Raw genomic sequence first — 14,865 nt, forward strand, 5'->3', positions numbered from 1 at the left:
CAGAGTCCTAACCCACCTAAATCAGGGCCATAATTCATGTTATTAATCACACCTGTGTTGACCCTGCAATGACTGTGAATGCTGTGAAAAGGCCTATTTATAAAAGCTGATAAAAATTGTCTTCACCACAACATCCTCAAGATCTGTGCACTGCTGCGATGCTTTTTACACACACACACACACACACACACACACAACCCAGCAGAGACCTCCTACATCCTCATACACCCATAAAGCTTTTCACACGCCCCCGTTATTCAGGAAGCACCAAAGCACCTCACGCTTCTTCTCTCTTCGACCTGGCGGTCAACCCAGAGATGATAGACGGACAATCTGGGCAAAAACATTCATATCAAATGTGGAGTTTGGGCTCTGGTTTGAGGGCCTGCGTGTACATGTAAAAACACCACGTGGGAGACAGAGAGACCGAGACGAAATCCGAGTGGGAAGAAACACCGAAATTTAAAAAGTGAAAAACCTAAAACTACAACAATCTGGGCAGACTGCAATGATGATGGTGATGATTCTGATCATGTTAATGATTGTGATGATAAAGACGGCAGCAGCGTCGGCGCCTGGCCCTGAGATGGACATTAAACCTGGAGATGAGACTGGCTCGGCCAATCGAACCCTGCCCTGCTACCCGCTGGGCTTCGGGATCACAGAGATTCCCTCCAACATCCCCAGCAACACCCAATGCGTGTGAGTACACAGTTACTTGCTCGCAGCACAGTTGTTTCACGTCTCAGAGAAATAGTTTGGGAATTCCTACAATGCTAATTTAACACCGACGCTGCTTAGCTCTTAATACAGTCCTCTTCTTATTGGCAACTCTTCAGAAAACATCTTTATTGTGAGACCATTATTGTGGTCTCACAATAAAACCACAGGATAAGCTTTTATGTAGCCTTATGTCTAATTCTTCTTCTTCTTTTGACTCATTCCTTTCTTTAGATGGTTTTCGTGAACATGTATATTTGTGGGGTTTCTTTTTTTGTATTAATTGTTGTAAGTTTCAAAATTGAATCAGCAGAGATATCCAGACTTTTAGTCTCTAGTAAACTCCCAAAACACTGGATCCTACATTTCCCATAATGCAACTCAACAGCATCTTTTGCTGGACCCTCCATGCCTTGTGAATGCCACGTCTTTCATACTCCATTTTTTAATGCAGGCTTTCTGCTATAAACTTGTAGTCTGTTTTGTTTCTGTTTGTTTTTTCAGACATTAGGAAGCTCAGAATATACAGTTGTTTTCACAGTCTGAGTAGTAGTACTGCTTATGATGACTTTCATGTGTAAAATCGATGTACTCAAGTACAGCTAGTGGCATATGTCAATATTATAGAGAATACATCCCAAAATAGTATTTCTCATTCACCATCTTACACCGTCTTACACCAGATTCAGGGAGCACGCCATGTGTACAATTCAATATCACATCCCGTGAGCGTGCATAATCATTTAGACTTTCCTCTCTAATCCTCGCTCATCTCCTCTTGGCTGAATTTTGCACTGAATTTCCATTTTTTTTAAACATTCATTTGCATAAGGGAATGTATGCAAAGCGTGTCTGCTCATATTCAGCGACTCCCAGCGTAACCACAGCTTTCTAAAGTGGTCACAGGTTAAAGATGCCCTGTAGAGTTTTCTTGTAAACAAACAAAAGTTACATTCAATGTCACAAAAACACATTGTGTGTATCCTTGAAGCCTGAACAAATGTGCAGAATGCATTTTCTTTCCAGTAAAACATTTGCAAAGCTGATTTTCTTTTATATTTAAAATTTACATCCATGTTTACTGGCTTGCACCCTCCCCCTTCTTCACTGCATTTGGGAGCACATTGCTATTTGCACGTCGCCGCTACCAACTGTCAATCAGCAGAATAGCGTGAAACTGGTGACAGGACTGTGTAGCACAAATAGACATAATCAATAGCTAACATTAGCTAACCCTAATCTACTGGTCATATTAGTCCAAGTGAGGCAAAAATCTTGTTTCCCAAAATGTTTAACTTTCGAAGAGGGATTGTATTTCTTATTTTCAAAAATTATGCAGTGTGGCTTTAGCCTCCAAAGGTGTTGATTGAAGGTCCTGTAAGTGGTTTAGGTGTTTTTGACACAGTGACACAGAGCGGGATGAGGCACGGAGTAAACACTGACCTGTTGTTTTGGCCGTTGAAACATTTTGAAGAAATCTCAAGGCCAGTAGGAGAAGGGGATGGGGCGGTGGCGGCGGTGGCGGCGGTGGCGGCGGTGGCGGCGGCGGTGGCGGTTAGCATAAAGATTAGGATCGCCTGAAGCACAATCATGCATTTATATACAAGAACAAAGTACAGATGCACATAATATTACTTATAAATACAGCCGACACACACACACAGACAAGGACGTAGCCTACTTTGTGGCAGAAGTATAGCGTCCATTCCCAAGAGACGGTTTGCGAACTCCCAGGTGGCGATGTGTGTGTTCTCATCTGTTCTGTTCTGCTCGAAGGTCAAGGCTCAGGAACAGTGGGGATATTTACAAGTATGCAGCAATGGAGGGCCATTTCAGATGTGATCTACAACCACCAGATGCACAATAAGCTTGGGATCTTTGTATAGACATTCTGTACACATAACAGTTTGCTTCTTGCATGAAAAGAAAATCCCCAAACACGAGTGCGTAACTGCTGGTCATGTGATCCCACCCACGTCAGCGGCGCACAACAAAAAATGTCCACTAACGAGTTTTTTCTCTTCACAGTGTATCGCTGAAATATGATGTGAGTTGTTGTTTCTACATCAACAGGGAAGTTGAGGGGACGCAGATCACAGTGATTTCCCAGGGCGCCTTCACCAGCCTGCAGCATCTCAGGAAACTGTGAGTGTCTGTCGTACATGTTTGTTCTTTGATGTGGAACATAATGAACGGAGGAGGTCAAAACACTCAAGATATGGATCATCCAAAACAGAGGAGACGTAGTCAGGTCTCACCATCAAATTTCTCTGTACTTAGATTAGGTTTCATTCCTTCAAATTAGTTTAAATTTAATGGCAATACAGTTTTGTGTTTAGCTGAATTTGATATGCAGTACACATTCACGGTAACTCTACATGAGATTAAATCACATATAAAGTAATGGAAAACAAGAAAGCTCAAAAACAGAGGCTTCCTGTCTCTATATTTTGTATTTTTAGCCTTCTTCTACCTTAGCATTGTTTTTTGTAAGTGTCCTTTATATCCTTTAATTCACCCTCTCCCTCTTTTCCCCACTTCCCCCAACCGTAGCTTCATATTGAGGAACGACATGCTGGAGAATATCAGCGCGTTGGCCTTCGCCAGCCTCCCTCGGCTCACTGAGATGTGAGTATACGTTTTTTTCTAAACGCCACCGCTCGTGACGTATTTTATCCATTGTGTGTTTAGTCTTTGTTATGGAACAAGAACAGCTGCAAACTCTGAGAAAGCTGATCACCCAAACAGCTGAGGAGTAAGCCTGGCAGGGTGGTGGAGACAAAATAAATTTAAAATATGAGTGTGAATGAAGACCTAACAGCTGATATATATGTTATATTCTTCTTTGCACATCTGTGTTTCCCTTAGCTTCATCTCTGAGAATGCTGCGTTGAAGGGCATAGGGGATTCTGCTTTCTCTGATCTCCCTGAACTCACTAAGATGTAAGTATAACTGGCAGGATAATTGCAGTGGTGAAACCCTGTAATCATACAGTAAGACCTGTCATTCATACTAATGAGTACATGACTCTATGTGTTCCTCTCAGAACCATAATAAAGTCACAACACCTGAGACACATCCATCATGATGCATTCAAGAACATGGTGAAACTGCAACATCTGTAAGTACTCAGCGGGAGTGCAGCGGGGAGGAATACTTTCTTCTTCAGTTTGTGTTTTTCAAGCTGATTGTGAGTCCAAAATGGGTCATGGGTGACAGGCCTACTTCTGACGGGCCCCCCACACGACCAGACATCATTTTTTAATTAGCTCGGATCCCCTGGAAGAGAGTCACACTTCATCTCATGAAAATAAGTTTTTCCCATAAAATGAGTCATCCGTCATTCCAGCCATGTTAAATATATCTGCTACAAAAAAAATAATACATTTGATTGTTTCTATCTTTTGAAACAGTCTCAAAATTATGAAGGACAGTACGTAGCCAAAATCATTCGCTATTACTGTTACGTTTGTCCCAATTTGTAAGAACTGGGTCAGATAAACAGAACTGTTTATGGTGTAAAAATAACCATTATTAAACTATTTAACTTTTAAACCAGGGCACCTTAGGTAACTGTCATAGAATAAAGAACACGCCAGAAATACATTTTTAGAATAGGCAAAAATAATACATTTATACTGCATGCAAAAAAGTTGCATGGCTTTTACCCAAAACTGCATGTGATTATCATAAAGAGGGCATGTCTGTAAAGGGGAGACTCGTGGGTACCCATAGAAACCATTTTCATTCACATGTCTTGAGGTCAGAGGTCAAGGGCCATGCCAGTTTTTCCTCGCCAAAATTTAGCGTAAATTCGGAGCCTTATTTATCCTCCTTCACGACAATCTAACATGACATGGTAACCAATGGATTCCTTAGGTTTTCTAGTTTAATATGACGCCAGTATAAAACTGAGCCCACTACAACCTCCGAAAGATCGAGTAGAAGCCGGACCCGACGGCTAGCCATCGGATTTTTAAGAGATTAATTAAAAATCTATACAGTATCGCAACACATAATATCGCAATATTTTCTTACTTCCCTATTAGCTGTAGACGCTCAGTCTTGTTTTGAAATAATCAAGTTAATTCTTTCCAAATTCAGAGCCTGTTTTGTCCTCATTCTGAATAATCAGTGTTTCACAGATACTGAATGTTGAACTTGTTATGTGTTGCTGCCAAAATAAGGACAGCTATTTGGAACAAGGGAGCTCTTTAAATGTCTGATTTATCTCTCTGCCACCTGAGCCTCTCTCTGAATTGTCTTGGAATCTCTTCACTTGCTAATTTAAAAAAAAAAATCTCTGTTAATACAATGAATTGTCTGATTTCATCACGATGACTCACTGCATAAGAGTATCTGTTGTTCAGAGGTTGCAGTGTGAATGTCGTAACATTTGGTGGTTAATCTGCCCATCACAGGAAAATCGCCGACACCGGATTGAGAAGGTTTCCGAACTTCACCAAGATCCACTCAGCTGCCAGCAACTTTATGTTGTAGGTCTCAACACAATACACAAATGAACCACAAACACCCACACACCATTATTCCCACATGCATTTGATCATATATGCTAGTGTATGTGCACAGAATTAAAATATGCCCGGAAGAAATCACACCATGTAACACTGCAGTGAAAACCTACGCATGAGTAGTCCTCACAAGAGCAGAATATCAGAAATACAAACCATCTGTCCCTCGTCTCCAGCCTTTAAAAATCCATCTTCAAACTGTCTCCCATCTGACATCTATCAGCTTCAGAGTGGATTTAAAGGGGGTTGTAGCATGTATTCACGATATCTTAGTGCACATATATCTGCTGTTTTCTCTACTTACCAATCACGTACTTCTCAGTATTTGTTGTTAATCCTGTGTTTTTGATCTTTGTGCCTCTTAGTTACCTGCAAGACAACCGCCACATAAAGATAGTCCCCGCCAATGCCTTCAGAGGCCTCTGCACTCAAGCTATCAGCTATCTGTAAGAGATTCATCACTTTTTTTAGAAACATCACCCTCACACAGCTCCGAGTGGGCATTACATGCGCAATGCAAACGTTCCCTGGAATGCTCTCTGACCTCTTTACTGAGTCCTGTCTTCTCCTACTTGTCTCTTTTTTTTTCTGCAGTTTTAACACTCTTAACGCTATATATCGCCTCTTTATGTTTTTCTTATTCTCTATGTCTGCTCCATGTTTTAAAGGCAAATATTATACTTTTAACTCCACTACACTGACAGTTACTGGATACTTTACAAATTAATATTTTACATACAAATCACGTCTTCAGTTAATAAAAATATAATGCAATTTTGTGGATTAAAGTTACCATGGGGAATTTTTAACTGGTTATGAAACCGTCTCAATGTAATACTGATGCCTCTATATGACCTACATAAGTAAGCGAGACCATCAGCTAGAAGATTGGCTATTTCTACTCTTAATGCTTGGCATCGGTGCCACCGGGTCTGATTCCGCGCAAAATCAGGTCCACCAGAAACTCCTTTAACTCAGACTCCATCGAGGCTTCCGGCAGCGACCAGACCGCCACGGTCAAACCCAGATCCTGCTTCGCTGCCGTCTTCGACATGCAGTCGGAGCTCCCGCTGGAGGTGGAGAGCTCCACGCCCGGCAACATCGGCTCCTCCTCCTGCCGGGAGTAGAGCTTCGCCTCGCTGCTCCACCAACACTGACACCACGCTGTTGGTTTTCTGAAGGGACTCTGGTGCTCAGAATCACTACCGCTTTTGTCCGAAAGGGCCGCCAAAATCAACACAAAAAAAGTTCCTTGAAGTAACTTTAAACTTACTGACAGAATGTAAAATAGTTAAAAGTAGCTCCCTCTCGACCAGTTGCGACATTACTGTTAGTGCAGTTTGCTGAGAGTGTATTTCCATTTCCTTTTAGATTGTGGCATTACTACTTTTACTTCGGTACAAATCTGATTATACTGCCAAATCTATCCCAACAAGCTTCCAAGGACTCTGAGGAAGTGTTACATGATAATAAATACAATTTATTTAGTGTTTTCTGTGTATTCATACATCTTTAGTCACTGAGAACACAAGAACTGCACACACTAAAATTAGCTTTGTTAGTTCAGAGAAGTTTATTGTTGTGAATTGTTTGTGTTGGAGCACACATGACTGTAATTTGGCTTCTCTTTCTAATGACAGACGGCTCCCCAAAAATGGCATCAAGGAGGTGGCAAGTGACGCCTTCAACGGCACAAAGATGCACAGATTGTGAGTCACAGGCAGAGACGCGATAACAAACAGAAGATTCACCAAAAAGAAAAAAAAAAAAGAAGTCCGCTCACATATTTAATTTGTCTCTCTTAGATTCCTAAGAGGAAACGAACAGCTTACTCACATCAATTCCAACGCCTTTGTGGGTTCCAGTGAGTTGGTGGTACTGTAAGCATGACATCCAACAGTAACTCATGCCTACATGATTCACCCTCATCATCATCATCACTTATTAAACTAGAACAAGAAACAATGTGGCATTTATGGGGAGGCTTAGAAACACTTAGAAACATGCCAGATTTAAGGTAAAAATAAACCGAGAGCAGGTGAAGTGGTGGTGGAGAGAGATTTGTTCACCTGTTTATTCCCCAATCAAAGAGACACACATTTCTATTGAAGTAGCAATCAGAAAAAGACTATTTGTTTTTCTTTTGGGCCGTCATTGCTGTATTGTCTTTTGACTCCACATCCCAGCAATCACTTGGCAATCAAACAGTGGTTCTGAGTTTCAATGTTTTATTCAAAGCAAAACTGGAAGTTTTTTTAATGTAATAATGAAATATAAATGACAGCATTTATGAAATGCCTATTACATTAACAAGACATTTGTAATTTGGAAGACGGAACCTGCCAAAACAATAAATAAATAAATAAATGATTCGATAAATAAATAAATAAATATGTAATTACATGAAGCAAAAATAATATTATTAATAACAGCTATTTTTTAATAATAATTTTCCCTTTTATTTATTTATGTATTTATTTGTATTACTTTTTAAATGTATTTATTTTGCATTTATTATTATTTATTTATTTATTTATTGAGTGGCAGCCCCCTCATTTGCATAATGAGACAGAAATGCATAAAGAAATGTGTAAAGAAAAGATTACTGAAATAAATAAGTTTGGGGAAATAAATAAGTTTGGGGAAATAAATAAGGGTTGAAATGCAAAGGGAAAATGGTGCATAAATAAATAAATGCATAAATACACAAGTAAATACATACATTTACAAATGAATAAAAAATATATAAATAAATAAAAAAATAAATGCAGAACTAAATAAATAAATTGATTACAAATACATATATAAGTAAATAAAAGGGGAAATTAAACAGAAGAGTAAATAATTAAGGGAATTAAGGATAAATAAATGAAGAAGCAAATTAAAACAAAAATCAATTTATGTCACATTTCTTCAATTAATTAATGGCTACATTTATTTTTAATATTTTTGCTACATTTAATGACATATATATATTTATTTACCAAGTCATTTGTTTATTTATTCATTTATTTTTTATTTTGGCAGTTTCCGTCCTCCATACTGTTAAGCATGGATTCTGAAAACTATAATGACCGTTACTCCTCTGTTAGATCCCAACTTGTTTTGTATTTGTTTTATGCAGGGACATTTCCCAGACAAACCTCAGCTCCCTGCCGGACAACATCCTCGGTGGGCTCAAGACGCTGTTCGCAGAGTCCACCTTACTTCTGAAAGAACTTCCTCCTCCGCAGCTCTTCACCAAACTCAGCCAGGCCAACCTGACGTATCCTTCACACTGCTGCCCCTTCCAACTCATGAGCAGGAACGAGTATGCATCAAAATTTGGGGAAATATGCTCATTTCTTGCCGAGAGTAAGATGAGAAGATCAATAGACACAATATACTGTATGTACCTTGTGTTTAGAGTGAGAAATTAAAACTCACCTTGAAGAAAACATTGAATGCTTTTAGTCCTGTTTAGAACATGGGTTAGTGGTGCACTTCCACCTCTTGTGGCCGAAACGAGTATCACATTAACAAACTGTCTGCAGTACTGGCTCTCTCTCTCTTTCTCTCATATATACACAAGTGTATAATTGAAGGAGCCAGCAATCTTCATCTGAAACATACAGTTAACTCGTAGGTTAATAACAAACATTCCAGTAGTTAATGTTTCAATTTCCACCAGGAGCAGGATGTGACATCGTCTCCAAAGGAATGTAGTTGTAGTCTTGTAAACAGTGACCCTGCAAGATCCCGAATGTCTTTGCAAAATATTATAGTCTGTGACTAAAAATGTGACTTAATACACATTGTCTTTAGATGTGAGAGGGTGTCAGACTACAGCCTTTCAAAGTCTTTTCAAAGTCTTGTAGTCTATGGTAGGCATTAAAAAAAGGATCCATTTTTTTCTTTCTTGCCTCCCAGGGCTTCCATAGAATATGGAAAACAAGGAAAAAGGAAAACACCTCATACATATTATTTACATGCACTTTTTGTATGTTGTTGTTGTTTGCTAGATCGAGGTGGCACCCGCTGTGCTCCCACCCAGACGCTCCGAATGTCCCCGGCTTCGAACAGGACTATTGCTTCAACTTCTCCTCCGTCGCCTGCAGCCCAACCCCAGATGACTTTAACCCCTGTGAGGACATCATGTCCGCCGTCCCCCTACGGGTCCTCATCTGGATCATCTCTATCCTCGCGCTGCTGGGGAACGCAACGGTACTTCTGGTCTTGTTAGGTATGAAATGGGACAATCGTTACTAACTCACTTCCTTCTTTCCTTCATTCCCTCATCCTGTCATACTTTCTCTCATCATTTGTTTCTTTCCTTCCTTCTTTTTTTACTCTCTGCTTTCCTTTCTTGTGTTCTTTCTTCCATCCTACCTTCTTTCCTTATTTCCTTATTAAGCGTATTTCTTATTTACTTCCATTTCTTCTCCCCAAAACTGGAATTATAAGGTTTTCACATCACAGCTAAACTACTCAATAGAATATCAACATTTTACTGTTGATACTTGTTTACCAAGTTCCTTTTGGGTACCAAAGTTTTGTTTTGTCTTGTCAGGCAGCCGCTCCAAACTGACTGTTCCTCGTTTCCTAATGTGCCACTTGGCCTTCTCTGACCTCTGCATGGGCATCTACCTGGTAGTCATAGCAACTGTAGACATGCTCACTCGTGGCCTGTACTACAACTACGCCATAGACTGGCAGACGGGCCTGGGCTGCAGTGCTGCGGGCTTCTTCACGGTGTGTATTCGTGCGTGGAGTCCATTGCATACATGTGATAGCTCTAGATAAACAACAACACTCATAAATGTTTTGTTTCAGGTGTTTGCCAGTGAGCTGTCAGTGTTCACATTAACAGCGATCACGCTGGAGCGATGGCACACCATCACACACGCTCTGCGGCTCGACCGTAAACTTCGCCTGAGACACGCATGTATTGTCATGACAGCAGGCTGGATCTTCTCCTCCATCGCCGCTTTGCTGCCCACAGTCGGGGTCAGCAGCTACAGCAAGGTGAGCGCTTTGCGTAGACCGCACTGTGTCAACAATTCACTGTATTTGCTCATGTCCATGTAGTTGGGGATGCAAAATGGTGCATGAACTCATGCTTTATTTGCATCAAAATAAACTTAAAATATGCAAAACAACAAATTTAATATTATTTTCATTAACGATCAATCTGCACAATTATTTTCTCAATCAATCATTTAATCGCTTCGTCCCTAAAACACCAGAAGAAAGTGAAAAATGGGCATAACAAATTTCTAGAGCCCCAAGGTGACATCATTAAATGTCTTGTTTTGACTAACCAACAGCCCAAAACACAAAGATATTCAATTTATTATCATGTAACACAAGGACAAGCAGCAAATTCTCACATTTGAGAAGTTGGAACCATCAATTGTTTGCTTGAAAAAATAATTTTACAAATTAATTAATTTTCAAAATAGTTGCAGATGAATTGTGTCGATCAACTAAACAATTAATGGACTTAATTTCCATAAATATGACTCATCGTTACACACAGTACTCTCTCTGCAGTGTCTAATAATGCGTTTCCAATATCAAATCTATGTTTTTAAAGAAAGTTATTGAATTTTTTTTCTTTATAGAAAAGCATCTTGTACAGAAACTTGTATCATGGCTTTTTTTGGGTTTGCTCTTTTGTTTTCAGTATATTACATTCATTTGCTGACCTTAAGTCGGTAGCTTAGTTGCTTTGTTCATATCATAGACTGTATATAAGAAGTGGACGTAGTCATTCTGACGTCACCCATTGGTTTGTGGACTGCCTTTTTGAAGCCTCGAGTTCGGCCTTTTGGTCTGGTTGTTTGCTACCAGAAGTGACACGAGAGGATGGAGCAACGAAAAACTGAATAAGACAAGGCGACCAAAGTGGTTACAATTAACTTTGATGAACTGAAAACACACAAAGTTGTAAGACGGATAGCTCCCAGACCGGACAACGATGTGGTAGCGACCTGTCAATCACAAGGTAGCCACGCCCTAAAGCATACCCTGCTTTATGCTCTATTTGACTCTAAATGGGACCATAATTTACTAAATGAACATCATGCTGTATTGAAGAAGACTTGAAACTAGTGATTGAGACCATAAACTCATGTTTACAATGTTTACTGAGGTAATAAATTAAGAGAGAAGTAGGGTCATTTTCTCATAGACTTCTATACACCCAGACTTCTTTTTGCAACCAGAGGAGTCGCCCCCTGCTGGCTGTTAGAAAGAATGCAAATTTTGAATACGTGTGTGTTTATGTATTTGTTTGTGGTGCAGGTGAGTATCTGCCTGCCCATGGACGTGGAGTCTGCGGGGGCACAGGTCTACGTGGTGTCTCTCCTCCTGCTCAACATCCTGGCCTTCTTCTGTGTGTGCGGCTGTTACCTCAGCATCTACCTGACCGTCCACAACCCCTCGTCGGCGCCGGCCCACGCCGACACCCGCGTGGCCCAACGCATGGCCATCCTCATCTTCACCGACTTTCTCTGCATGGCTCCCATCTCTTTCTTCGCCGTCTCCGCCGCCCTCAAGCTCCCTCTCATCACCGTCTCAGACGCCAAACTCCTGCTGGTTCTCTTCTTCCCCATCAACTCGTGCTCCAACCCCTTCCTGTACGCTTTCTTCACCCGCACCTTCAGGCGGGATTTCTTTCTCCTCACCGCTCGCTTCGGCTTGTTTAAAACCCGAGCGCAGATTTACCGAACGGAGAGTTCCTCCTGTCAGCAGCCAGCATGGACCTCTCCAAAGAGCAGCCATGTGATGCTGTACTCCTTGGCCAATACTTTAAGTCTAGATGGGAAACAAGAGTGCTGACTGTCAATCAAAAATCCACAGATACAGACCTGCAGAAGTACAATTTCTCTCAATCCATCTTAGGTCTGATGAATACACCATTAAAGTTACAAGAAATTCTACTTTGCTTAAGAGGTGCACTTGTTATCATGTGTGCAAGTTGCGGAGACACTGAACAGACTGATAAATCCTCAATATAATGCCCCAACTCATTATTCTTATGCTTTGGATGACATTGAATTTTGTTGGTTTTCATATACGTCCAATATGTTGCCAGTATCTTTGGCCAGCACGTCAGCCGATGGCCCAATCCCAACGTCCCCCCTAAAGCCTGAAGCCCTGAACCCTCAGGGACTTGACTGACATCACCTGGTAAACAGTTGAGTGTGAGAGGCTGCAAGGGATTGAAATGGTATAAATATGAATGGGACAACACTTTGCGGCGACATATCACGTTACCTTGACGATGCCATTTGTGGGATTTTATTTTAAGTTTTTTTTACTGAATGTTTGAACGTCTTCCAGGGTCTTGCCTTACAAGACTAGAGGTCAAAAAATCAATTTACTTGTTTTTGTCCGACTTCATTAAGCAAAATTAAAAGAAATGGTTTGTTAAATTAATCAAATTGTGCAAATTTAATATGCCAGGCTGAACACCCATGTGCTGTCCTCTTTGATTATCATTTTTTAACGCACCGGGCTTCCCCTGCTAACCGTGGTAACCCTGTTTTTAACGTCACAACGCTATGAATTGTGGGCAATTCCCTCAGGCAAAGTCTGCAAGAATGCGGACTTAATAATAATAATAATATAATAATAAATATATTTATATAGCACTTTTCAAAACAGATGTTACAAAGTGCTTCACAAGACAATAAAAGCAGATATAGTAAAAAATAGGGTAACTGTTAAAACAACATATCAATGATAATAAAATGGTAAAATGGTAGAACAAGGTGATAAAAACAAATATATACGGTATACATAAATGTGTATAAATATACACATTTGCATATACAGACATATAACATTGGGACCTTATAAGAATGCTATCCTAAAAAAAGTTTTATATACAGAGTTAGATGATCGAATCTTACGAGACTTACGGAAAGTCTTCATAAAGGGCTCTAAATGTCTGCCAGAGAGACCTCAAGGACTAAAAGATTTGACAGTGGGACAGCCCTAAACCCTCACGGACTTTGCGGAAACGCGCTTCAAAGTCTGTGAGTTTGTGGACATTGGGATTGGGCCACTGACCTTTGACCTGCAACAACAAGTGTCCTTTATAAACCACGTGACCCCTGGGGTAAACTCTACTGTATGTAAAGTGTGTACAGAAGCAAAGCTACAGAACTGCAGATACTTTGACCAAATCTAGGTCAAATAGCTGTCCTAGATAATTCCTAGCGTTTGTTTTTACCTTGATTGGAACGCCAGACGGGTGGAGTTTACTGCGTCATAACAATTTAGATCACAAGTTAAAAGTAGAACGAGTAGAGGAAGGTGAGTAAACTGATTTCCCTTCCATGTATCGTCGTCTTGTGTAACAACAAAACGCCAATCCATCTGGTGTCTCAAGATAATGAAATAAACTGAAGTACGTTGAAACAGTTTAACAAAGGTTTGACACTCGGGATGTCGGCATCTAGAAATCAACATTCATTTAGCATTCAACGTTATGATTGAATGATATTCATTAAGGAGCGCTCCGCAGGGACCCGCTGATTAATAATCTCCTCATACACTCTGTCTGATGGAGCTCTCCATGCCTCCACATCCCTCCTACCCATCTTAAAATGTAATTATCTTTCTAATGTAATTTGTAAATGGAAGTGCCACTTTTTTATATATATATTTGTGTTTTGTAAAAAAAAAATATATATATCTTTGTGATGGTTTTCATTTATAAATATGTTATATCCTCTCTGCTTGAGTAGTTTTTATGGTGAATGTGAGTGCACGAGGAGCAGCAACAAAAGGAAAACACACATTAAATTGAGCTGTCTTTATCTAGAAATGCTGTCCTTCAGAGCATCCGAAGCTTTCAAGGACAGAGTGACCCCCACCGACCTCTGCTCTGCGTGCCAGGGTGGGGAGACGACACAGCTGCTGCTCTTTCTGCTTATTACAGGAGGATGGATATGGCAGCTAGATAAAGCACACTCAGAAGCGAGCGACCCGGGGTTTCAAGGCTGCAGCTGCACGAAGGAATCCGAGTCCGTCTCATTGATATGGATACACTGCCTCCTACATGCCAACATTGAACGTGTGAGTGCATTTATACTCTTTAACCAACAGGTGGAGCTACTGATGCAGGATTTATTGTGCTCTGTTGTGGTCCATTCAGCTGTGAACATCAACATATTTAAAGTCACCCTCTCAACAGGCACTATAATTGAAAGTGAAAGCACACTTTTACTGCAGTTCAGTGTGAAAAACATACATTTAACAGAATAAAATGTGCTATTCTCTTCACAGCTGGGTGCCATTCTTTCATAACATGCATTTCATACATCAAACCATGACTATTATGTCAAAAAACAAACGGTTACATACAAGATTACATCACTGATGCTGTCTGCAGTAATGTTATTTCAGAGAAAGGCTGATACAGCTGTTGCTTTGCAGCTCAGGACTGGAAACCATCTCCCCTTCTCCTCACCTGCTCTTGCAGACAATAAAGCACATGCAGTGCTGACGATCTTTAAAGTCTCCAGTGAAAAATACTTTTACTCAAGTACTGTACTTAAGTACAAATTTGTGGTATGTGTTCTTTACTTGAGTATTTGTATTTTATGCTACTTTATACTT

General features: G+C 40.3%; 1 protein-coding gene across 1 annotated transcript; it reads left to right on the forward strand.

Moving 5' to 3' along the window:
• The first annotated feature begins 237 nt into the window (after positions 1-237).
• fshr (follicle stimulating hormone receptor) lies at positions 238-13,234 on the forward strand. The gene is made up of 14 exons (XM_074619935.1): positions 238-702; positions 2,794-2,865; positions 3,274-3,348; positions 3,589-3,663; positions 3,768-3,842; positions 5,143-5,217; positions 5,619-5,699; positions 6,894-6,962; positions 7,059-7,133; positions 8,378-8,563; positions 9,255-9,475; positions 9,803-9,984; positions 10,066-10,257; positions 11,539-13,234. The coding sequence occupies exons 1-14, from the start codon at positions 509-511 to the stop codon at positions 12,073-12,075; spliced, it is 2,109 nt and encodes a 702-aa protein (XP_074476036.1). The 5' UTR covers positions 238-508; the 3' UTR covers positions 12,076-13,234.
• Positions 13,235-14,865: the final 1,631 nt, after the last annotated feature.

Source organism: Sebastes fasciatus, chromosome 20, assembly GCF_043250625.1.
Source record: "Sebastes fasciatus isolate fSebFas1 chromosome 20, fSebFas1.pri, whole genome shotgun sequence".
NCBI classification, from domain to species: Eukaryota; Metazoa; Chordata; class Actinopteri; order Perciformes; family Sebastidae; genus Sebastes; species Sebastes fasciatus.